Consider the following 26,685-nt stretch of genomic DNA (forward strand, 5'->3'; position numbering starts at 1 on the left):
GTGAAGAGAAAATGTTTTGGCCATCTTCTGAGCTATCACATTGGAGTTGTCTCTTTTCTTCACTTCATTTAGGAGCTCCTCTCGCTCTTTTTCCAAACTTTCAGTTGTTTCACCTTGAGCATGAGGTGGTAGGTAGTTGGTCCGTGTACCTTGTGGCCATTGTTTTTTCTAATTTGCAACCCGTGTTGACAAACGCAAAATAGGGCCGTAATATCGTTTTGTCACTTTAGTAAATCGAAAACACATTTAAGTATAACGGCTTGTTTTTGGTTGTTTCGTTTTTTTTGGAATAATGAAATAACCATATAACACAAATGGTATAACGAGCCATTAATCGTTGTTTTGATTATTCCATATCCTTTATGCTGATATCTGCAAAAGATGAAAAATAGGCTCGTAATATCGTTTTGTCCATTTCGGAAGTCAGAACCAGATTATGGGGAAAGGCTTGGTTTCCGTTGTTTTGTTTCATTTTGGAATTACGGAATATCCATATAACACAAACGGTATAACGAGCCATTTACTCATTTGTTTGATCGGCCGTATTATGCATACTGGCACAAGTGAAAAAGAGAGAGAGGGGGAAAAATGTGAAACTATTGGGGGTGTTATTACTTGCGAACACCAGAGGACAGCAACGACTAGCTTTAAAAAAAAAATCCTGTGATCTGCAGGCCTACAATCTTGACGACATGGCAGCAGGTTCTTTAGTAGAAGACACACACACCAGACTGAAGGCACATGTTGACCGCGTTTGCTAGTTGCTACTTAGTTAATAAATCTTTGATGAACCCAAGTTTCTTTAATATATATTAAGTTTCTTTAATATATATTATAAACATTACAAGACGGGGCTCCAGTGTGTGTTCAAAAAAGGCCAAAAGTGCCAGACGGTATCAATCACACCCGTGCAAGTAACACTCCACGCCCCAACCCTCCCTCCCCCCACCTAAATTACGCTTTCAGTTCTGTTGTACGTCTTAATGAAGTGCATTGAGGCAATCATAGTAAGAAAGTTGAGATCATGTGGGCTACCTTTGCAGTTTACATAGACACACAACTGACAGAGGCACTGTTGTGGATACTTTTTTTCAAAGTTCTGATCATATTCCAAATTCAACTTCTTCAAAGTCCAAAAACAGTACGGAGCAGCAACGAGAGGGTTCCAAGGAAAATCTGATTTCCCTTTTGTCTGTGCTTCACCTTTTATATCAAACAAATTACACCCCTGAACTTTTAAAACAGATCTATTGGCCTACTACAATTGTAAATATCCTACGACTTCTGCTCCAATTGGGCCTTGATGCAATGCCATCGAATAGTTTCTGCTGTTTCTGCCACGTTTTTGGGGACTAACCAGGGACCAAACCAGTAACTTGTGCCCAGTTCCTCTATTCTGCCCTACTACATGTGTTTTCCAACACCAGTTGCAATCAACCCTGGGTTATAGCCCTTCACCATTGCATGGTGCCATCATTCTTCACAGGTCACACCCATCATGTAGTAGGGCAGAATAGAGGAACTGGGCACAAGTTACTGGTTTGGTCCCTGGTTAGTCCCCAAAAACGTGGCAGAAACAGCAGAAACTATTCGATGGCATTGCATCAAGGCCCAATTGGAGCAGAAGTCGTAGGATATTTACAATTGTAGTAGGCCAATAGATCTGTTTTAAAAGTTCAGGGGTGTAATTTGTTGGATATAAAAGGTGAAGCACAGACAAAAGGGAAATCAGATTTTCCTGGGAACCCTCTCGTTGCTGCTCCGTACTGTTTTTGGACTTTGAAGAAGTTGAATTTGGAATATGATCAGAACTTTGAAAAAAGTATCCACAACAGTGCCTCTGTCAGTTGTGTGTCTATGTAAACTGCAAAGGTAGCCCACATGACCTCAATTTCTTACTATGATTGCCTCAATGCACTTCATTAAGACGTACAACAGAACTGAAAGAGTAATTTAGGTGGGGGGAGGGTTGGGGCGTGGAGTGTTACTTGCACGGGTGTGATTGATACCGTCTGGCACTTTTGGCCTTGTTTGAACACCCACTGGAGCCCCGTCTTGTAATGTTTCTAATATATATTAAAGAAACTTGGGTTCGTCAAAGATGTATTAACGAAGCAGCAACTAGCAAACGCGGTCAACATGCGCCTTCAGTTTGGTGTGTGTGTCTTCTACTAAAGAACCTGCTGCCATGTCGTCAAGATTGTAGGCCTGCAGATCACAGGAACATTTTTTTTAAAGCTAGTCGTTGCTGCCCTCTGGCGTTCGAAAGTAATAACACCCCCAATAGTTTCACATTTCTCCCCCTCTCTCTCTTTTTCACTTGTGCCAGTATGCATAATACGGCCGATCGAACAAATGAGTAAATGGCTCGTTATACCGTTTGTGTTATATGGATATTCCGTAATTCCAAAATGAAACAAAACAACGGAAACCAAGCCTTTCCCCATAATCTGGTTCTGACATCCAAAATGGACAAAACGATATTACGAGGCTATTTTTCATTTTTTGCAGATACCAGCATAAAGGATATGGAATAATCAAACAAACGAGTAAATGGCTCGTAATACCATTTGTGTTATATGGTTATTCCGTTATTCCAAAATGAAACAAAACAACCAAAAACAAGCCGTTATACTTAAATGTGTGTTCGACTTACTAAAGTGACAAAACGATATTACGGCCCTATTTTGTGTTTGTCAACACGGGTTGCAAAATAGAAAAACCAATGGCCACAAGGTACACGGACCGAGCTGCAAGGCTGTATCTCAATGAGAATGGATGCAAAGTTTCAATTGCAGAAGTTGTAGGCTACTACCACAAACAGTTCATCACCATCTCTTAGGAAAACTTGACCTTGTTAGTTTCTTTTTTTTTAGCGAGGGGAGATAGAAAATTGCAATATTGAATTGCTTTAGTTCAAATGTCAGTGTCAATGTAATATCATGTATTATCTTGTGACTAGAGAACGTATTGTCTCAAAAAAGAAGCTGTTATAATGTTAGAAGTTTATGAAGACTACATATTGCATGAACTAAACATTTATAACTTAAAATTATATTTCCAGGACTGTGTGACTTCAATTCATCACCTCAGGATTACCTTATCAGCCATTGGACAAAATGATTGATGACAGTAGAAGACTGGTTGGCCATGAGTCAGCAGTCCCTAATCACTTGACTTTCAACCATGGTCCATTATGTTGTAATGGGACAACTTTTCAAGATTTAAGATTAATGTGTAGATGTGTTTTTGTCAACCTATTCATGTTCACATTCACTTCACCAACTTAGTTTAAGCCTAATGATTGTTATAATGAATAAAATGTTGATCTCTTTAAAGCTCAATTTAAAATGTTGAGATGGAACTAAACATGTCGAACACTTTCCTGATTCTATTCCTAATGATAAAGTCAGGTGGCTGAGCGGTTAGGGAATCGGGCTAGTAATCAGAAGGTTGCTGGTTCTATTCCCCGGCCGTGCAAAATGATGGTGTGTCCTTGGGCAAGGCACTTCACCCTACTTGCCTCGGGGGAATGTCCCTGTACTTACTGTAAGTCGCTCTGGATAAGAGCGTCTGCTAAATGACTAAATGTAATGTAATAAAGGACATTAAAAACAAAACAAAGACAAGAGCATGTTCCAGTGACAGGCATGCTTTACAGATGAGGTGGTATGCTTCTGATCATGAGAAAGTAACTTGGCAGCGGCAAGATGAACGTACAAATATGTCATAAATGGAATGCATGATATAGTTGACAGAAAAAAGTGTGATTGTCCAAATAAAATTAAATCTATTCATTTTATTAGAGAAGAGAAAAAGTATTTAAACCAAAGGTAAAATATGGAACAACTGGACTGTAATAACAAGCTTGACTTTAAAGAATTCCTCAGGTCTACCACCAAAAAGTTAATTACAGTTGGTACAGGTTCTTTCTGTAGTGGCTCTTGGGTCACAAAACATAGCTTCTTAGTGGCACACTAGGTGTTCATATTTGATATGCTGTAGCAAAGGCCATTCCAGTGGGTTTAAGGCATTTCTGAGGGACTGGTTTTGGGCTCCACTCTTAGCAGTCATGATTTGAATTACCATGCAAGGTAAAATCTGATTTATACTCCATACTTCTTTTTCAACTCCTCTACCAAAGCAATGTACTCAGTCATGGCAGTATCGTTGCTCTTTCCTGTAAAAAGGAAAATAAATATTAAGCAAAACTAAATTAGGTGATAATAGAAAAATGTAGTGCTGCAAGTAATTAACAAATATTTTTTTAAGAATGGACTCTCAAATTATATGGAGTGCAAGTAAGGGGAGTCAGGTGGCTGAGCGGTGAGGGAGTCGGACTAGTAATCCGAAGGTTGCCAGTTCGATTCCCGTTCATGCCAACTGACGTTGTGTCCTTGGGCAAGGCACTTCACCCTACTTGCCTCGGGGGAATGTCCCTGTACTTACTGTAAGTCGCTCTGGATAAGAGCGTCTGCTAAATGACTAAATGTTAAATGTTAAGAAACTGTAAAACAGATCCAGCTGTAAATTTCTCTGCATTCGAATATCTATCAATAACAAATACACCCACCCACACCTGTTGTGAAGCCAATGTTTCACCACTAGTATTCTGGTTTAGTATTATATTAAAATAGCGGTAAGGTTGGCTAAAACAAGATACATACCCTTCTCTTTCTCCCAAGCATCCCATTTGGCTTTCCCAGTGAAATCAAGCATACCTGGACGAGCTTCAGAAAATAAACAAGTAATGCTTCTACTTTAATAAAGTTTATTTTGCATTCATGTTTGAGGCCTAGTAAATTAAGTAAATGTGGAGGAGGTGGTAGCTCTCAAATAGTGCGGCTGATGGCTTACCGGTATTGACATCACCCACAGAGGCCTGCTTGAACAATGCATAAACCTTAAGCATTTCAGAATCCTCTGGCTTTGATTTAAGCTGCTTTACTTCTTCTGCAGCCTTCTTGAAGTTGGTCTGGAGTAAAAACATAAGCTAATACATCATACATCTTTATATTGTAATAAGGCTTTGTGTAATATATGCATCCATTATTACCAACAGTAATGGAAATTTGGTGTGGGGAAACATTTGAGGGTTGTTAAAATGTATGGAAAGATATTATAAGTTATAAAGTTAATGTTCAGGGCCCTTTTCTAATTCATAAAGGATAAGTGGGCTACACAAGTATATTAAAAGTATTGTGTTGTTGGTGTGATATTGTTTCAAGATGATAGTACAAAATAGTCAGTGTTTCTGAGAATTGAGCTGTCATCCTGGTATTTTTCGTGTAGTAGGCCTACTATGGATTGCCTATGGATATTTCCCTGCTCCAACATGCCGTACAGGGGGTCCCTGAGGTCCAGGGTTGAGAACCACTGCCGTAGCCTATAGGCATACCCAAAATATACAAATATTAAATAATATAAAATGCAGAGTTACGTTCATGCTACAGTACCAACGTTTCTAGCCCCGACCACTGACCTGACAGATAGCTGCCAGCATGCCCTAAAAATAACTTGTTTATGGACTACAAAGTAGGGCTGGGCGGTATGGCCTAAAATGTTTATCAAGGTATAATTCGTAAGAACTGACGGTATCGGTATATATCACGATATATTAGTTATTCTTAAAATGTCATGACAATGCAATCCGCACTGCAGCGGCTAATCTACCGCACTCGGACGGATTTGGATTGGGTAACTCCGGTGTGTCGCATGAGTTGAATTTTCCAAATTTTGCAGTGTTTAATTGCCACGGAAGAGCGACTTCTCAGTAGCCTACGCGTTCAACAGTAGCCTACGTTTATGGGATCGCAAGAAAACTCTTACATAATTGTAGTGAGTTAGCTCTAGCTATAAACAATTATTACATGGCTGAATACTCGATTCTGTTGGCCTACAATAAAAATTTCACAATTCTAACCAACCTGGCATTGGATTTGTCAAACGCATTCTGGTAGATTCATTTTCGCGCACATGCATGGCTTTCAGGTGGTGAAAAAGATTGCTAGTGTTTCCACCTTTGGCTAGCACAATTCGACGACACAATTTACAGAGTAGGCTACTGTTTGTTGTTGGTCGATGTCTGATAACTTGAAACCAAACCATTACCAAACGACAGAAGAGGCCCCCTTTGTTTACCAATTCTTCTTCGTCCGGCAAATCAACCCCACTGGAGTTATTTTCAGACATCATTAACGCTTGCTTACACTTGCCAACAAAAGCAGTTTACTCCAATGAATGTTTGCTTTCTCTGGAGTTACGCTAGGTTGTTTGTTGACTTTCATTGGCTGGCACAATGCGTGCAGTGTCCATGCTGCATGTTTTTTTTGTAAAAGATACAAATTTGAACTAGCTGTATGACTTGGCTTATATTTTATACCAAACAGAAACACTTTACTTTATACATTTATTAATATATCGTGATATCCATGATATGGCAAAATCCATATCATGGCACAACCGGCAATACCGCCCACCCCTACAACAAAGTAACGAAAATATATCGGCACTCACATGAAACACCACGGGCAGTGTCGAAAGACACACCACACCCTATGGGGGATGACAAGTGCCCTTGCACTCCCGAAAAGCATAAAATGTAGACAAGCTTTGCCTACAATGTCCATGTTGTCAGCGACGTAGCAACGTAGTACGTGTGGGGACTTTGATAGCGGCGACGTAATGTTTTGTAAACATTTCATTAGCGCGTGTGAGATGTAACCTGTCTGCAAAGCTAACATTAGGTATGTTCGACATCGGTTGCGGCTGCATGAAACGACCGGCGAGAGTTGCCACTTGCTGTCGGGGAGGAGTTAAAAACGGCTCTGTAAAGTCGGACATTCCTGCTTCTTGTGGTTTACTGCGTTGACGTCAGTCATGGTCGATCAAGCGCTGTTTGCTTACTTTATCGCTGAAGAACTGCATGGTCGCAAATTTAATCGTTTTAGCACACGAACCAGTGCACTGAAATTTTTCATTTTATGTATTGGGTTATGTTAAACTACTCCCTACTACTCCTACTCCCTTCCAACTTAAAATGTTTTGCAACGGGTATCAAAAGCTTTTTATGGCACACTTAGAGGGCATGAGGAGCCACCCAAATAATTTTGGGGTGTGTCAGATCTTCTAGGCCCAATATATGGGGGGGGGGGGGGGGGGATTTTGGAAGGTATGGAAAATACTACTCACCCAGTAGGTTAAAAGTAAATACTGAATTGCTGCATCAATAACTAGTTGATTCAAGTAGCAGTTGGTTTTTAGGATTGTTAAATTGGTAAGGAAGCGTGCAAGATTAAGATAACTCATACACAGTAGCCTACTGCAATGCATACATGGTGAAAATACAACATTTAGTTGTATTAAACATAGATGAACACAGCTCTATCTCACATGCCACAATTCTTGACAACCCTAAATATTGTTGTAACTAAAGCATTTAGCCATTTACATTAGACTTTTTGAAGTTGATCAAAGTATTTAGGAATTTACCAGCAGTAAAACGTAGGCTATTGTAACCTAGGCCTATATAGATAAGGTTGACAGAGGCAATTCATTTAACCCTATTGCAAACCTGTGGGCTAAACTGAAGATCAGATTGAGAGTAGGACTGATGATCTGGAGAGATTCTGTAAAGAGGATTGCCCTCTGATTCCTGACAAACCCTATTTGACTGTAAATTATGTAATATTTGTTTTCTCTATTCACTATCAACACCATCATATCCTCTGAGAGACTTCTTTACCGTTGTGTCTGAACGGCTCATTTTACGTCATGTTATATAAACGTTCTCTCTAATCTACAGAATGATAATAGGCTTCTTATAAAACCCACAATTTCAGTTTAATTCCGTTGGTGAAAATACGAACACTTTCTCCATTATGGAGTTATCAGTTTGCGAGCCCTGTAGCAGAACAGCGATTAGATGTTTTTCAATCCGTAGACATTATCTTACATAATCAGTTATGTGAAACGTCGCATTTGCATTGCATTTCGCAATGCATTTTAAAAACAGTATGATTTTTGCATTTTTGACGCCCGCAAATGCTATACAATCTCCCGGAATTCGGGGATTTTGTATTTAGAGCGAGCGCGACACTGTGCAATGATCATTTATGGTTGAAACAGGTGCATTACGCGCGTCCTGATTGCGTCCCGGGGGGGGAGAGGACAAAGCCACCTCCCGGAAATGAGTCTCAGTTTGGGGTGTCTGGAATATAAATCGCCTCGGAACGCAACTCTACGCATAGCAGTAGGTTACTAGAAAGACAGTGTGTGCGCGTTCACGCGTAGTGTAGTGGAATTCTGGCAAGGAGTGAGGGTAGGGAAGTGATTATGGCAGAATTTCTGCACAACACTGGCATAATGGTGAGGCTAGATAGTTATAGATAGTTATAGCTGCCTTCTTATCGACCTAGCTATCCACATATATGGCAGACGTAGTGGTGGAAACGATTGTCAGCTTTGCAGACATAGCGACATAGCGGTGGCAGTGATTGGCTGATTTGTTAGGCGTAGCGACGGTTGCTAATCACCCCCCTTACACACCCAGCATTCATCATCGCCCGTGGCATTAGTCTAGTGTGGTCATAGTCCACACAATGTCAAAATGGCTGTGATCCCTCGAAATGTTGGAAGGATAGGTTGGTGTCCCTTTTATTTCGTTCGAATCTATAACTGTTCAAAACCGATACACCTACGCTACATGCAGTAGGTTTGGTAAACACATTGTTTTGCCTACATCATGTAAACGAAAAACAATAGGCCTACTGTTTAGCTAATGCAACAAGAAAATTAGGACACCGCCGTCTACCGAGTCTAGTAACTAAATCAAAAGGATCCGCAACAGAAATATAGCCTAGCCTAAATTGAAAGTAACTAAAACAATCAAAAATGGCTACTAACCTCAAGTTCAGACATGATTTCAGATGATTTTTTGATGGAATGCCTACTTTCTGTGAAGTTGCAGAACACTTAACCAAGCTTGTTACAAGCTAACGGAAATTTTATGCAAGCTTCACCGTTAAAACGACCTCCTCATCACGCCTCCTTCACTCAATTGGTAGATTTACTGAGTGGCACAGCATTCAAGCCATACATAGGGCAGTTACGCTGAGCTTAAGGAAAGCCATGAGTGCAGCAAACGTGTCCAAAAATCGTGTTGACATGACCAAAATATACGTGTCAACATGTACATTTTTGTCGTGTTGACCTGACATTTTTGGACGCGTTAACGGAACAACAAAGACACATTGACATGTATTTTCTGGTTGTGACCAATAGAGGACCTTGATTCAAGGCGGTCGTAAATACTCATGAGGCGGACTCAGACCCATAGACTTATATACAGTAGACACAGCGAACCTGCTCTTCAAAGATGGCGTCCCCATTTATTTCTATGGAAAGTGCTCAGTGGCGTAGTGAGGCAAGCGATAGCGCGAAACTCTTTTTTTTTTTTTTGCTCGAAAAGTAATACAGATAAAGTATACAGATAATAGTACACAGATCAGTATAAAAGTGTATAAACAACTGAAATAAGAAAAAATATAGCTGCAAGCAGCGATGCGGGTTCCTCCGCAAAATATTATACAAATGTACATTGTAGAAGATCAAGAGTTGGACAACAAGAAAGCAAAATTACCATGTTTGACCAACAACAACAGGCTGAATGGAGATTCAAACTCAAAAGCATGAGGTTGCAAGTCAGCCTCTCTGCTACACTAGTATGGAAGGCCTAGTGGGCAAGTATTAAGACGCCCCTGTGTGTCAACCACGCGTAATTTCGCCTCTTTCGGCGTTTTTTTTGCCTCAAATCGAACCGTGTCACGTGACACGGTGCCATTTTTTGGAAGGCCAACTGTGCCAAAACGTCTGAATTGTCGTTCGTGTACAGACGTGACATTTTAACGTCTTTAACATTTTTAACGTCTGTACACGTTTGGACCATCTATGCTTCCATGCTATTGGTTGGGACCAACATAGCCACCCCCCATTTTGACCTAGTGTCTGCGCTAGGCTGTACGTAGTTCTACTGTGATCATGTGGGCTCTTACGTAGCTATCATTTAGTATTTGGGACAGTCCATTTGTGTGGGAAGAAAAATTGTACGGTTTATCCTGTATCACACTTCAGTCCAGTAGGTGGCAATGATACACCTATACCTTGTTGATTTCGAATTCTGGTGGAGCCAAATAGCAGAAAATGAGACCACAAACTTTCGGAACTTTTGAAGCATGTACCCGACATTTGTCTTCAGATGACCAGGATTCTATACAGACTGTTCTAACAAGGTAAGCTATCAATTAGCAACGTTAAGCCAAGTTACTTGTTTTGTATAGTTGTTTGGCTAGTCCTGTCCTCCTGGGCTCCTGACTTCTCATCAACACACTTAGTGCTAACTAACTCTTAAATAATGAGCAACTTGAAATTTACGCCGCTAAACTAGACCTTATAAGACTTTGAATATTGTATTACTGAATGCGGTTATGTTACTGAAGCCAGGGCCCCGTTCGTCGTAAGGGTTTTAGCTAAGTTAATCAATTGTCCCTTTAGCCCGTTAACATTAGCGAGATGAGTGAGAACAGCAAATATCGGTTCGTCAACGGCTGATCCGCATCCAAATCATGTGGTTAATTTCAATCAGGCTAAACTTATCAGGGAAATTGCACGTGCACGTCCTACTTCAAAAGGCAGGAAAGGTCGATCACCAAAACCGTGATTTTCTAACGGTATGATGGCGGAAAAGACGAAAGAGAGAGCGGTGATAGGCTATTCTCGCCATCCGAGCAAACTATTATAATGAGTCTCTAGACAACAAGCATATTATCATGGCTAAGTCAAACACCGCCACCGCTGCCAGAGCAAAACAAGCAGCTTGGGAAAAAATTGCCGATAAGCTAAATGCGAAAGTTTTGGGGAAATGTATAGGCTCATCTTAAGTGCCTCATTACCCCAATCAATCAGATCACATTTCTTTAATTGTGCCTGCTGGTATAGGCTTAATGGAAATTAATAATCGAATGAGGTCTTGCTAGCGAAAATAATGATCTCAACTCTTTCAGAATAAGTAGGCTAAATAAAAACAAGGCCAAAGAGAATCTAATTGATACGAATTCATAGACAATTATGAGGATATATGTAGGCTACTGCGCTTATATCATGTACTATATATGTGTATATGCATGTAGGCATATGTGTAAATCCCTCTTTGATGTTATTGACTGGGACATGGCCAGGGAATATGATGAATTGATTCATCAGCTGGTTAAGCGCCAAGTACACTTTTCTTTCAGCAACGCATGCTGCGGCTTTGACAATGTTTTCTGCATCGCCTATACTGTATAAAAATGTAGCCTATAGCCTACCTGACGCAAAAAACCTCAAGGCTATGCAGTCTGAAGCACAGTTAAAGTTTCAAGTAGCTTTATTGTCAATTTCTTCACATCTCAAGACATAAAAAGGAATCGATATGACGTTTCCCACTCTCCCACAGTGAAACATATAAAAAGCACAGGCACAACAGATAAGACAAGACATTTCGTAAAACATAGCGTTACATATTCACATACAGCAGCATAAGCTCATAATAAAGCATAAAGCTTGCTGCGGCGTGTGATATTTGCAATGTACGGCCCGAGAAGGTCTTGCAAATAAATGAGTCCATGTCGGCTGAATCGATATTGCTCAAACAAGAACTCATCCGTGTGAAATAAAGGATCTTGGCAATCGCGAAGAACTCTATTGGTATGGAAAGCTAATCGAAATAAATTATAGCTCCTTGGTCAACTGGGTCTCTCAAAAAGGGAGCTGCCATGTTATTTTCTGGGGGTGTGGCAAGCTTATCCAGCTACACTTACGTTAGCCTGCTCTGGAGCAGGTTAGTGCTAATTGATATGTTACTATGGTGATTTATCGAAAGTTGCTTCCACTAACCAAAAAGAGGGGCGTTTTTTATCTTAGCCTGAAAATTAGCTCGCTAAACCGCTTAGCGAGCTACGACGAATACCCCCCAGCAATCTCAAACAGTTGTTTAACAAGCTTTGTTGTAGTTAGACTACCACTCGTCATCACACTTGTAGTGCTAACTCTTTAATAATGAGCAAGCTCAAATTAACGCAGTTAAACTAGACCTTATAAGGCTTTGAATATTGCGTTACTGAATGCGGTTATGTTACTGAAGCCAGCATCTCAAAGAGTTGTTTAACAAGCTTTGTTGTAGTTAGCCTACCACTAATATATTTTGACATGCTAACAGGTTGGAGATCATGGCGACGAGCGTTCGCTGGAGCAGAGGGCGACTGCTTCAATCTGAAGTGGTTGATGAAATGCTTTTACTCAGCGAGTTAATTCGGGAAGCCAACGATCAGCAACAACAACGTGGTAATGTACTCGTCATATTTAAACATGATCTGAAGAAGCAAGATTCAAAACACGATGCCTCTAACATTTTTCTCTTGAACTCTTGAACCACCTTTTTGTACCTCGAATGGGAGGACAGACTGGAGGAAGGCCGGTTTACCAAATCGCCCAAGAGCAGTTGCAGATGTTGTTGTCCTAACTTCTCTGCTAAACAGATTGCGGAGATCTTGGGTGTCTCAAGAAGAACAGTGAACCGACGGTTAAGGTATGTGTCAATTGAAGGACTAGTTCAGGAGAGATCTAAATAATGTCACCCCTTTCTCACTGAGCCATACACAATTTTGTTTTTCTTTACAAAGCACATGAAACACTGCAGAATTACACTTTCTATACATTTCATAAAGAAATTGATATACTGTGATAGCTAGAACTCTTTCATATCCCATATCTTTGGAGAAAAAACTCATGTGCATGTACCACATAGCTGCCTTGTCACTGTTCCTTAAAGGTGACATGACTTCACTTTAGGAGGTTATTTAACATTATTAAGAGTTCCCCTAGCCTGCCTTTGGTCCCCCAGTGGCTAGAATTTTCGATCGGTGTAAACCAAGCCCTGGGTGTTCTTCTCCGCCTTTCAGAAAATAAAAGCTCAATTGCTCTGTTTGAAAATCTCCTCTTTGTGACGTAACAAAGAGGAAGGTTACCTTCCCTCTCTCTGCTTTGCCCGCCCAGAGAATTTGGCCCGCGCATAAGAAAGTGAGCTACGACCGTGCAAGTGTTTTTATCCTCGAGAGACATGGCTTGCAAACAAACAAAACATTACATTTGCTCAGTTTGGATGTACAAAGGAAAACAAAAATCTTTTTACAGTTCCTTCATCCGAGCCTCTGAAGACCCAGTATCTTAATTTTATTTTCTCTGGAAATGCGCCTACACAACTTCTGTTGTAGGCAGATTTGTTTTGTATGTCTGCGCCAAACACTTCAGCCACGACTGTTTCCTCAACTTGAGCTAATACAAAACTGGCCTTGCTGAAATTAAATTCTGGAACAGTACTAACTCTCTTTCGTCCAGCTAATAACCTTGGACAAGTAAGTTAACTAACGCTATATCATTTTGTAGCTTTACTGTATATGGTTACCTAGCTTGCTACCCTTAGAATGTGGCTGTAACATTAGCTCTGCAGCTAACAGCTGAGTTACTGTGCTAATGGAAAGGTAGATAGCATCAAGTATGTGTGTGAATACCCATGCTGTAACGTGAGTGTTGTACACTTCTTTGTTATTTGGATAACCGTTCTGCTGTTGGTGTTATGGCGCGCACGATATCCGCCTTTCCCCTCATCAGGGCCGGATTAACCATTAGGGCAACTGGGCACTTGCCCAGGGGCACATGACATTTAAGGGGCCCTGGACAATGTCAACTAAAATGTTACATCACGTTATGAACGCAGTCCTAACTTTCCTTAATGTGAGTACTTTATTACAACTCGTTCGATCAAAATGTTATGTTAAAATCACGTCAAAAACAGTGTTTGTGTAGTTTAGTAGTAGCCAGTGCCGCCGCTCCCATAACGCTCACTACGCGCTGTGCGTAGGGCACCAACTCCTGAGGGGGCACCAAAAAATAGCCAACTGAAAAATCATCATAGTTATAATACTTATAATACCGATATTATTTTAGTATAGAAATATTAGACACGTATATTACAAAACAGGCAGAACAAGAGATATAGCCTATTTAAATGCTCACAAAAAGTTACGATGGTGCCCCCCCCCCCCCCCCCCCCCCCAAAACAAAACAAATAGGCTACACACTCAACTTCCCAAGCTCGCTGTGGGTGCCTTTCCCTCAGTGGGCTGACGAACTTTGACAGTAGGAGTCAGGAGAAGGAAAAAAGAAAGAAAGAGACTGCGAGATGGTGCCCGTGCATCACTTTCAGGTAAGTCCATGTTTAATCATTGTTAAATACAGGAAATGTGCTGCTAATTGAATGGTTAGCCTATGCATACACCTCAAACTTGCTGACGTTATTGCTAATGTTAGCACACTCAAATATGTTAATTTAGTTAGATGCAAGCTAGATTGAGATTTTACTGTTAAACATTATCTATGCATTTTACAAGTAACTGCGCCAGCTTGCTGTTACTTTCTTACCTACTGTCTGCCAAGATTTTACCAATTGAAAAACGGCTTGTAAAATGTTTATTTTACATAAAGCTCAAAAAACTATTTTGCGCTCAAATAAAGGCCCAAAAAATTTGCTCGAGTGCTTCGCGCGCTCGCATTAATTTTGGACATCCGTAACTAGCATCACATCAAGCACAGGGGGGGGGGGGGGGCCTTAAGCCTTGTTTCCCAGGGCACAGAAAATTGTTAATCCGGCCCTGCCCCTCATTGAAATGACTGAGTGTGTACCTCTGCAAACCAGGGTTATCAGATGAGAATGGAAAAATTCGAGGCATCTTACAGCAACGGGGCTACAGCCATTGCGATACATCCATTGTAAACATTAGCGCATGGTGCTGCCCCTCCGCTCCTCATTTGCATTTACATTTAGTCATTTAGCAGACGCTCTTATCCTGAGCGACTTACAGTCAGTACAGGGACATTCCCCCGAGGCAAGTAGGGTGAAGTGCCTTGCCCAAGGACACAACGTCAGTTAGCATGACCGGGAATCGAACTGGCAACCTTCGGATTACTAGCCCGACTCCCTCACCGCTCAGCCAACTGACTCCCTACATTTAAAGCTACAGACACCAAAACAGCGCGTTCTGAGGAAAGCTCCTTGTGGGACTGCTAGTAGTGGCTGTAATTCTGACCAAGGCTGAATTTCGGGAAAGAGACTTCTGATACAGTATTAGGGGACCACTAAGGCCTATATAAAAGCATCCAAAAACAGCATGTCATGTCTCCTTTAAACACATTGTTTTGTTCAGAGTTACTATTAGGGATGAATGTAAAAAATGTATCTAAGTTCTAATATGTATACATTGTCTTCCATAGACAGTACATACAATTTCTCTTTTAGAGGTCGCTACTAGAGATGCTCCGATCAGGTTTTTTGGTACCGATCACTGAAATCAGTATCTGCCGATCCGATAATACCGATCACGGTGTCGATTGAAGCATTCTATTTATTGTGTAGCATTATTTATGAAATTAATTATTCTTAACAACATTGGTATTGTATTTAAATTACGAGACGAGAGAGTATCATGAATTGACAACCATCCGTTCTATTGCAGGGAACGTGCAACATTCCAGTGTAGAAGCTCTCTCGCTTACTATAAAATGTGTAAATAATATTAAATATTAAAATAATAATAAAAATATAAATCTTTAAATAAAAATCACAACAATAGAATCACATGTGCAACATTACACTCTCTAGAGGCTCTCAAGAGAACTTGGAGCTTATACAGTAGCTTTCCTGTGGAAAAATAATACAAACTTAACTGCAACATAAACAGGCTATAGCCAAATATCCAATATGTTTCAAGTCAGTCAGTTTCAAGTCAATTTGTCTGCATTTAGGAGGAGATAAGACAGAATAAAGATAAAAGGTGCACAGGAAGTCAGCAATTAAACAAAAAAACAAAACATGTATATCTGTATAGTGTCTCACTCACTCTCACATCCTTCTCTCACTTCACTCACTTCACGCACACACTCACTCACTCGGAGAGGGGGCATACTAGAGTATTCAAACCTTAGTTCTGATTAAGCAGCATCAATGGAAGATTTGCCTTGATAAATATAAGCATATCAGCATTTTTAGGAGTCAACCTGTTCCTCTTCTCATCTAAAATATGTCCTGCTGTGCTGAAAAGTCGCTCGCTATCTACACTTGTACAAGGTGCGGACAGGAAGACTCGTGCTGCTTGTGCGAGAGCCTTGCAAAAAGCAGTGGCTGTCCGTGACTGTTTTCGTTCGAATGCGGGTCTCACAGAGTAACGTCGCACGTGCGATTCTGAAAATTCCAACCGACTATTGTCCGATAGGCAAAAACTATGACAAACGCTATAGTATGGCTTCAAAATGTACAATTAGAGGCTAACAAGTAACACTAGCAGGTAGTAGCATTGCTACGAGTATTATGCTAGGTTGGTAGGTAACGGAAGCTAACTAAAGCTAGCTAGCTTCCGTTTTCGAAAACAAACTCTGGTGGAAGCATCGGAAATATTTAGAACTCACGCATCTAAAGGTTAAAGAATCATTTCTTACCATTGGCGGCCTGAAATGCCTATGTAACGTTTTATTAAAACGTCTGTGATAGTAGTTCTCGCAGATGTTATGTCATCTGATCGGCCATGTTTGATCGGCGGTTTTGAGAACGCCGATCAAAACCGATAATGGGAATATCGGCCGATATGGATCGGTGCCGATCAGATCGGAGCATCCCTAGTCGCTACACAGACCAGATGATGCACTTGATCTGAAGGTGCTGCTATTCGGAGTATGTCCCACAGGCTTCGGAGGAGAACATATCGAGTGGCAGGGTCAAATTCGCTGTGGCATCTTGATGGCAACCACAAACTCATAAAGTAAGTGGCTTGTTTTACTGTGATTCGTTAATTTGCCCTAACTGTGTCCCTAGCAAATGACAAGCTGATTTTATGAGTTTGGAATTTAAAATAAGATTTTCAGCTTCACATGAATGCAATAGAGGTTAGGACTTTTCTTTCTGTTAAACGCCCAACATGTTGCACAGAAATGTATACAAATCATTTTAGCTGCATTCAAGCCATTCATATTTTTTTGTTATTTATAAAATAAGATGTGCAAGTGAAATCTTTAATAGTTAGTTTTAGTTCCTTCCCTTCTCCATACTCTTCTCTTCCCATCATTCTGGTACAAGTTGATCTTGGTCTTATCTGTCCATAGGATGTTGTTCCAGAACTGTACAGGCTCTTTTAGATGTTTTTTGGCAAACTCTAATCTGGTCTTCCTGTTTTTGAGACTCACCAATGGTTTACATCTTGTGGTGAACCCTCTGTATTTACTCTGGTGAAGTCTTCTCTTAATTGTTGACTTTGACACAGATACGCCTACCTCCTGGAGAGTGTTCTTGATCTGGCCAACTGTTGTGAAGGGGTTTTTCTTCACCAGGGAAAGAATTCTTCTGTCATCCACCACAGTTGTTTTCCGTGGTCTTCCGGGTCTTTTGGTGTTGCTGAGCTCACCAGTGCGTTCTTTCTTTTTAAGAATGTACCAAACAGTTGATTTGGCCACACCTAATGTTTTTGATATCTCTCTGATAGGTTTGTTTTGATTTTACAGCCTAACGATGGCTTGCTTCACTGATGGTGACAGCTCTTTGGACTTCATATTGAGAGTTGACGGCAACAGATTCCAAACACAAATACCATACTTGAAATGAACTCTAGACCTTTTATCTGCTCCTTGTCAATGAAATAACGAACTCCCTTTATGAGGGAATAACATACACCTGGCCATGGAACAGCTGAGCAGCCAATTGTCCAATTACTTTTGGTCCCTTAAAAAGGGGGGGGCCACATATAAAATGTATTGTAATTCCTACACCGTTCACCGGATTTGGATGTAAATATCCTGAAATTAAAGCTGAAAGTCTGCACTTAAAGCACATCTTGATTGTTTCATTTCAAATCCATTGTGGTGGTATACAGAGCCAAAATGATGAAAATGGTGTCAATGTCCAAATACTTATGGACCTAACTGTAGGTGGAGTATTGTAATCCATGGAGGAATCGATGGGTTCAGCCGACTGGTGGTTTTCCTGAAGGCTTCTAACAACAACAGAAGTGACATTGTAATGGACCTGTTTTCGGAAGCAGTCGCCCAGTTTGGTGTCCCATCCAGAGTCAGATGTGACTATGGAGGGTAAAACAACGGCATTTGTCTCTTCATGGATGTCTTCCGAGGATCAACCCGAGGGAGCACTCATAATCAACGCATTGAAAGACTGTGGGGCGATGTCTGGAGAGGCGTGACAAAAAAAACGCAAGGTCCTACATAGTGTGGTCAGGTCTGTTGAGTTTATTATCGACAGGAAGTTCCCAGCCCTACAGGACACCTACCACACACGATGCCTCAGGAAAGCTGGCAGGATTCCAAATAGACTGCTACCACCCAACAACAGTTTCTATCCAAGGGCCAGCAGGCTTCTGAATGAACATTTACATGGACATTTCTCACTAGCCACCTTACATTGATGCATTTCTCACTAGTCACTTTACACACAGTCACTTTCAGCTACTGGTTGCACTATCATCAATATTACACTAACTGTACCCCACTTGTCTTAGGTTAGTATAGGTCTAAGGTTAGTATAGGTCATTATCTGTATTAGAGGTCTAATATATTGTATACTATTTTGTATATTTAGGAGGTTTATAATTTATTATCATTTTTCTTTCATAGATGAAATCTAAGTACTTATTATGTTATGCCAGGTTGCTTTGCATTGTCTTGTCTCAAAAATGTCAGTGCCCAGTCTGACGTGTTCTGTGTACCTGACAATAAGACTTGAAACGGATGTCTACCACTCCTTGTTTACATATCTATATAGAAAATGAAGGAATCATTATTGCCAACAACGAAAGTCATCTTTGGGCTCTTCACTTCGTTTACCTGCCTCGTATAAAACGTGGCCTGAGGACTGCCAGATACATGTCACCATATCAAATTTTTGTGCAAGGCTGTCTGACACAACAGTTGCAACATCACACTGGTTTCCAAGGTATATTTGGAGCAGCCAGTTCCAGGGGTTGGCTGACCAGGGGGCGGCTGCACTTGCCTTTGACTGGCTACAAAGAGTTGTGGTTCCCCTAAACCAATTTTAACCAAGTGACGAACAGTTGGAACATCTCAGGCAACACACAAATCCTTTGGGTGGAGATAGACAGTTTGGGAACTGATCAGGTCCTCAATGTCCTGTCTTAAATACAGTGCACACACATAATTGAACTGTTGTAATCACATTATCAATAGGCCTTGGAATGAGTAAGCAGTCTCAATCACGTCAATGTAATAAAGATGAGCAGACCAAATACAATTTTGTGTGTTTAATGTTATTGCATTATGTAACTGAAAATAGGATGCATGTAGGATGAACAATATTCAGCCCTCCCAACGGATCAGCAGATCACATACATAACAAATTCTAAGATGAGTACACGCCTTTGAAATCCATACATTTAAACAGAACAAAACACGTGTTCATGTAAAATAAAATTAATTTATGACTACATTTAGCCCTCCCCAAATCGATCCGCAGAACCTATTCTAGCCTATTGAAAGCTACACCTTTTTAAGTTGTCATAAGGCTGGCCCACAGGTAAGTATAGCACCAGCGCGCACGTGTTTGCCTTTGGGAACCTGGCCAGTCCATCTTCTGGGTAGAGAAAGGCGAGCTCTGGCTGTACCGGAAATATGTAATTGGGTGTGCTTTGCCTTCGGCAAGGGCACAACCTTTGTTCTCTCACATATATATTATTGGGTGTGCTCAAGCCTTCGGCGAGAGCACAACCTTTGTTCTCTCACATATATATTTCTTTCTTTATTTATTTATTTTCGCCCCCCTAAGGATCAGTCAATATTTGGACTACATACACAACGGCGGTGTCAAAAGGTTCGTCTTGGTAGCGATTGCGTTGGTTGTATTTTTATTTACGTTCCGTTGCATGGTTTAAGTAGAAATTGCGTTTTTGTGGTGAAAAGTGAAGCTAACGGTGGCTAATTTTCTAGCCACAGTCACTGACGTTACTAACGTCACTACGTCACTAACGTCACGAAAACACGCGTGACTACCTGTAGCAGAACATTCGTTTCACATCTGTTAACTTGGGGGATAGCTAGGCTAACTATAGCTTTACTGCAAGGCAGCTGCAGGAACGCCACAAGCAAAGAGGCCAGGGTGATAACTATTTACTCATTTTACTTTGTGATGTGAAACACAATTATGAAATGTAATGTACAATATTAGCTGATATTATTAAGGAAGTAGGCCCACATCTACTTTTGGAAACGGTAGTCTACTATTTCACTGAAGCATTAGCATCATGACATTAGCCTCTGTTGCCCGGGCAACACATACTACAGTGGTCTATGATGCATCTGTTTTCAATCTTTAAAATAAACATTCCTCACAAATACATTTTCGTTGTAGGATTTATTATGACATTACATTACAAGTAAACGATTTGTGGGTGAAATTATCATTACCTGGGGTTTCAAACCAGTGTTGCTCACTGCAATGCTGTAGCCTACGCGAGACACTACAAAAACATCTACACAGCTGTAGGAAGTCAAACGGCGACAGAACATGTTCGGCACTCCCCTTACTTAATCAAAAGTCTATCTAACTACTAACCTGAACTTCATTGCCACAGCCTAAACGTTGTCAATCTGTTCATGAAAATAATTAATTTCAGCCTAAACCGTACAACGGAACGTTAAATCCAATTCAACCAACGCAATCGCTACCAAGACGAACACAGCAGTAGTCTACTAGTACTGTACCGTAGTAGTACAATTTACCGGGGCAGCTTCTCCACACAGGGCTATATCGCATTTTGCGTTGTTACTGAGAATGATCGCTACCAGTGAGCTTTTTATGAATGAGCAATTTTCCACTAAATAAATGTCAAGCTTATTTACGTTTTGGGGGGCATATTTTCAGTTAGCAGATGGGACTGTCTGAATCGCGATTCCATCTTCTACTGCCGGGTAACGTCGTAGAATAATCTTCAAAGGGGGTTCTTTATTAATGAATGAATGCAATGAGTAGGCTACATGCCTGAAAATATCACGAGAAGGGAAAAACTTAAAATGACGTTTAAGTCATAGAGCCAAATTTATTCGTTTTGATTCAACGATGAGGCTGCCTCTTGCAGGGGAAATGAGAAGACATCTATTTCATTCTACACTTCACTCATATTTTCAGTTGTAAATGAGCAGCAAAAAAAAATTCCTTTAAATCTATTTAATCTTTATAAATAATAAGTATGCATTTTCATATAAAATATACAGAAATCAGTTGTAAAAATTTCATTCAAAAACGGACCCCTGTGCAACCGACGCAAGCAAGCACACCCTACAATTTCCCCAGAAATTGTACCCTCTCTAGTTATTTTTATTATTATTATTTTTATTCTTTTTGCCCCCCTAAAACTCAGTCAATATTTGGCCTACATAGACAACGTAGGTGTCAAAAGTTTCGTCTTGGTAGTGATTGAGTTGCTTCTATTGGAATTTACGTTCCGTTGCATGGTTTGGGCGTAGGTTAAGTTTTTGTGGCGAAAAGTGAAGCTAACGGTGGCTAATTTGCTAGCCACAGTCACTGACGTTACTAACGTCACTACGTCACTAACGTCACGAAAACACGCGTGACTACCTTTGCCAGAACATTCGTTTCGCATCTGTTAACTTGTGGGATAGCTAGGCTAACTATAGCTTTACTGCAAGGCAGCTGCAGAAACGCCACAAGCAAAGAGGCCAGGGTGATAAATATTTACTCATTTTACTTTGTGATATGACACACAATTGTGATGTGTAATGTACAATATAAGCTGATATTATTAAGGAAGTACATCTACTTTCGGAAACAGTAGTCTACTATTTCACTGAAGTATTAGCATCATGACATTAGCCTGTGTTGCCCGGGCAACACATACTACAGTGGTCTATGATGTATCTGTTTTCAATCGTTAAAATAAACATTCCTCACATATACATTTTCGTTGTAGGATTTATTCTGACATTAGTAAACGATTTGTTGGTGAAATTACCATTACCTGTGGTTTCAAACCAGTGTAGCTCACTGCAACGCTGTAGCTTACGCGAGACACACTACAAAAACATCTAGCTACAGTACACAGCTGTTTAGGAAGTCAAACGGCGACAGAAAATGTTCGGCACTCCCCTTACTTAAATCAAAAGTCTATCTAACTACTAACCTGAACTTCATTGCCACAGCCTAAACGTTGTCAATCGGTTCATGAAAATAATTAATTTCAGCCTAAACCGTACAACGGAACGTTAAATCCAATTCAAACAATGCAATCGCTACCAAGACGAACACAGCAGTAGTCTAGTACTGTACCGTAGTAGTACAATTTACCGGGGCAGCTTCTCCACACAGGGCTATATCGCATTTTGCGTTGTTACTGAGAATGATCGCTACCAGTGAGCTTTTTATGAATGAGCAATTTTCCACTAAATAAATGTCAAGCTTATTTACGTTTTGGGGGGCATATTTTCAGTTAGCAGATGGTACCGTTTGAATCGCGATTCCATCTTCTACTGCCGGGTAACGTCGTAGAATAATCTTCAAAGGGGTTGTTTATTCATGAATGAATGCAATATGAGTAGGCTAAATGCCTGAAAATATCACGAGAAGGGAAAACCTTAAAATGACGTTTAAATCATAGAGATTAGGTCAATTTTTACACCGGTCTGCACTAATGTCACGAAAACACGCGTGACTACCTTTGGCAGAACATTCGTTTCGCATCTGTTAACTTGGGGGATAGCTAGGCTAACTATAGCTTTACTGCAAGGCAGCTGCAGAAACGCCACAAGAAAAGAGGCCAGGGTGATAACTATTTACTCATTTTACTTTGTGATATGACACACAATTGTGATGTGTAATGTACAATATAAGCTGATATTATTAAGGAAGTACATCTACTCTCGGAAACAGTAGTCTACTATTTCACTGAAGTATTGGCATCATGACATTAGCCTGTGTTGCCCGGGCAACACATACTACAGTGGTCTATGATGTATCTGTTTTCAATCGTTAAAATAAACATTCCTCACATATACATTTTCGTTGTAGGATTTATTATGACATTAGATTACAAGTAAACGATTTGTGGGTGAAATTATCATTACCTGTGGTTTCAATCCAGTGTATCACTGCAACGCTGTAGCCTACGCGAGACACTACAAAAACATCTACACAGCTGTAGGAAGTCAAACGGCGACAGAACATGTTCGGCACTCCCCTTATATCGCATTTTGCGTTGTTACTGACAATGATCGCTACCAGTGAGCTTTTTATGAATGAGCGATTTTCCACTAAATAAATGTCAAGCTTATTTACGTTTTGGGGGGCATATTTTCAGTTAGCAGATGGTACTGTTTGAATCGCGATTCTATCTTCTGCCGGTAACGTCGTAGAATAATCTTCAAAGGGGGTTCTTTATTATGAATGAATGCAATATGAGTAGGCTAAATTCCTCAAAATATCACGAGAAGGGAAAACTTAAAAGGACGTTTAAGTCATAGAGATTAGGTCAATTTTTACACCGGTCTGCCAAATGTATTCGTTTTGATTCAGCCTGTCAGCTGCCTCTTGCAGGGGAAATGAGAAGACATCATATTTCATTCTACACTTCACTCGTATTTTGAGTTGTAAATGAGCAGCAAAAAAAAGATGCTTTTAAATCTATGTAATCTTTATAAATAATAAGTAGGCCCGATGCATTTTTATATAAAATATACAGACCCCTGTGCAACCGACGCAAGCAAGCACACCCTACAATTTCCCCAGAAATTGTATCCTCTCTAGTATATACATGTTATAATCATAATAATAATAATTAAGCCTCTATAGTGCGTAGGCTAATTAATTCCTAGTCAAGTCAATATATTTTGCTGTGTTTTGTGGTGTGTTCGGCCTCCGACAGTAAAAAAAAAAAGCAGAGAACTGATGTTTAAATATACAGTGTATTATGTACACTGCATAATATACTAACCCCCTTGGGTTAGAATATTAAGGTAGGCCTACATAATCTAAATTGGCCAACTTTAGACATTTCATAAACAACGTGTTGAACTTTATGCATAAATATATGTGACTCTGTAGCCTACACATAAGCCTACAATTTGTTTTTCTAGTCAACAAGACAAGCATTTGCCATTTCATGGCAAACTATGTCAAAAACGGCCATGTACAGACGTCAAAACGTGTACAGACATAAAAAAAAAAAAGACGTCTGTACACATAAAAATGTCACGTCTGTACACAAACGACAATTCAGACGTTTTGGCACAGTTGGCGTTCGATAGTTTTTAACGTCTGTACACGTTTTGACGTCTGTACACGGCCGTTTTTAACGTCTGTACACGTTTAAAATTGGGTGCTACCACTTCATTCGTTTCTGAGGGGAAACCAGGTAACGATCATTGCAAGAGAGAAAACCTGTCCACACTCAACCGATCTTGATTGAATTAAGGTTAACCCTCGTGCTGCCTTCGGGTCACATGACCCAAAGGTTCATAACGAACCATCGTTGTGTTTACCCAATTTTACCCAATACAAAAACAAATAAAAATAATTTTCTTTTAACCATTCCAATGTGGGGGGTCTGAGACAGCCCGACAGTTAAAAGAAAATGCTTCACTTTGTTTTTGTATGAGGTACATTTGTCGCAATACGACGGTGGGTCACAATGACTGATGGGTCAGAATGACCCGAAGATAACACAAGGGTTAAGAAATAGGCTAATATAAATTGGCAGTGACATTATCAACAACTGTAGGCTATTTTGTAAGCTACTGAAAAAAAGATGTTTGTATACTATATCATTCACATTTCGAAAAAGGTATACATTTAAGTTCGCTAAAGTTCCCACTAGATGGCAGTGTGAGAGCACAAATAGTAAGGACAAAGCCTCTGGTCAATGTGATGGGTATGTCCAAGGATAAATTGTGGCACAACAGCAAGCAAAATAACATTACAACAAAACAGGTTAGGAATACACAGGGTTGAAGACAGCTGGACAGTACACAGAGTAGCCTTATTCAAGAAATAAAACATGTAATACCCCTGGCAATATAAAGTAATATCCAACACAGGGAATGTACAAAATACTTTTAATGTAATTGAAAGTAAATGAAAATGTACAGGGTCAGTTTTTCCCCCCTGGATAGGGATGGGAACCTATCAGTAGTGGTTCCCAACCCTGTCCTCAGGGCACCCCTGTCCTGCGTGTTTGAGATGTTTCCCTGCTCCGACACACCTGATTCAAATAAATTGTTATAAGCAGGCTTCTGCAGAGCTGGTTAACGACCCATTCATTTGAATCAGGTGTGTTGGAGCAGGGAAACATCTCGAACATGCAGGACAGGTCTATAGAGGATAGAGACCTGTGTTATGCTGGGTACACACAAAAATATTTTTTTAATCTTTTTTAAATGTGAGAGACCACACACATGAGGACAACAAAATCCTATATTTAACCTTTCGATCCTATAGTGTGTGGTGTTTGTCCTCGGGGTTCCCCCCACACATCATGATTTCGGAGCGGCTCCGACGTTCTTCCGAGAAAGTTCGGTCACTCTTAACACACCTCACATCAAGGGAAAATCGGATAAAATAATCTGTAGATAATCGGGACATAACCTAGGATTGTCGGGACATTACCTAGGATTGTCGGAAGGGGGAAATCGGCCCCAAATCAGCCCGATTATCTTGTGGTGTGTACCCAGCATTAGTCAGAGCATGTTTGAACGGAGTTGTAAATTAGTGGAGCAAGGAACAGAGTGCCATTAATTAAACCTGAGCAAGGAGCGCACATTATTAATGGCCCAGTTTCCCAGACATGGATTAAACCTGTAGTCCAAAAGTAAAAGAAAAATGACGAGGCTTAATCCACGTCTGGGAAACCATATTGGCTGTAAGAACAAATACAGTATGTAACAAATGTGAACAGATTTAATCTCCATGCCGCTATGTTGCATTGCCTGAGCAGCACCTTTGGCCAGATATCTGGTGCATTCCTTTGCCTATTTGGTAGGCTATTGAATGTTTGAATCCCCTCTGACCATACATGGGGCATAGCGCATACGTTTCTTTTTTCACTCACACTTTGGTGGTTGTAAAGTTTCAGCATAATACCTTTTCATGCCAAAACGAATCTTTAATAAATGTGTATATGACCTTTCATCAATTATTTACAATCTCCTTGCATGCTCTGCGCTTGGAGTCATTATAGGCTATGGTTGCATTCATCCCTGTTCCCCAGTCGAGGTGCATCATTTTCGTAAAATGAATGACACTGAATAGTTTGTCATGAATGCTTGTCTTAAATTGTCTCAAATTGTAGGCCTATGTGTAGGCTACAGAGTCACATATATTTATGCATAAAGTTGAACACGTTGTTTATCAGGCCCGTAAAGATTACCCCCGCACCGCGGGGGGCCTCGCAGGGATGGGGGGCCTCGCGTGGTAGGCCCCCCCCTGTTTTTTTACATTTTTTATCCAATTTGAATTACATGGGATGTCTTATTGTCTTGTCTGTGTTTCCAGAGTTGATATAAAAATAAAGTAAAGTA

General features: G+C 40.4%; 1 protein-coding gene and 1 long non-coding RNA gene across 3 annotated transcripts; one reads left to right on the forward strand and one right to left on the reverse strand.

Annotated features, from left to right (window-relative positions):
• Positions 1-3,779: 3,779 nt before the first annotated feature.
• Positions 3,780-9,048, reverse strand: dbi (diazepam binding inhibitor (GABA receptor modulator, acyl-CoA binding protein)). 2 transcript variants are annotated; one of them, XM_067259674.1, is made up of 4 exons: positions 8,905-9,048; positions 4,858-4,975; positions 4,668-4,730; positions 3,780-4,180 (listed from the first exon to the last, which is right to left on the reverse strand). In XM_067259674.1, the coding sequence occupies exons 1-4, from the start codon at positions 8,917-8,919 to the stop codon at positions 4,107-4,109; spliced, it is 270 nt and encodes an 89-aa protein (XP_067115775.1). In that variant the 5' UTR covers positions 8,920-9,048; the 3' UTR covers positions 3,780-4,106. The 2 variants fall into 2 exon arrangements, with proteins under 2 accessions (XP_067115775.1, XP_067115769.1); XM_067259668.1 differs by lacking the exon at positions 8,905-9,048 and adding an exon at positions 5,302-5,352.
• Positions 9,049-10,172: 1,124 nt separating this feature from the next.
• Positions 10,173-12,623, forward strand: LOC136933820 (uncharacterized). Its single transcript, XR_010874843.1, has 3 exons — positions 10,173-10,289; positions 12,254-12,378; positions 12,497-12,623. It is a non-coding gene; the product is annotated as an uncharacterized lncRNA (long non-coding RNA).
• The last annotated feature ends 14,062 nt before the right edge of the window (positions 12,624-26,685 follow it).

This window comes from Osmerus mordax, chromosome 2 (assembly GCF_038355195.1).
Source record: "Osmerus mordax isolate fOsmMor3 chromosome 2, fOsmMor3.pri, whole genome shotgun sequence".
Classification (NCBI taxonomy): Eukaryota; Metazoa; Chordata; class Actinopteri; order Osmeriformes; family Osmeridae; genus Osmerus; species Osmerus mordax.

Bases quoted from the DNA above. Each gene is read 5' to 3' on its own strand.
- dbi (XM_067259668.1), bottom strand. From the start codon at position 5,337: ATGTTGGAGCAGGGAAATATCCATAGGCAATCCATA. The intron at 4,976-5,301 runs GTAGGCCTACTA...TTTTTACTCCAG, and splicing joins ATATCCATAGGCAATCCATA to ACCAACTTCAAGAAGGCTGC. The intron at 4,731-4,857 runs GTAAGCCATCAG...TATTTTCTGAAG, and splicing joins TGTGGGTGATGTCAATACCG to CTCGTCCAGGTATGCTTGAT.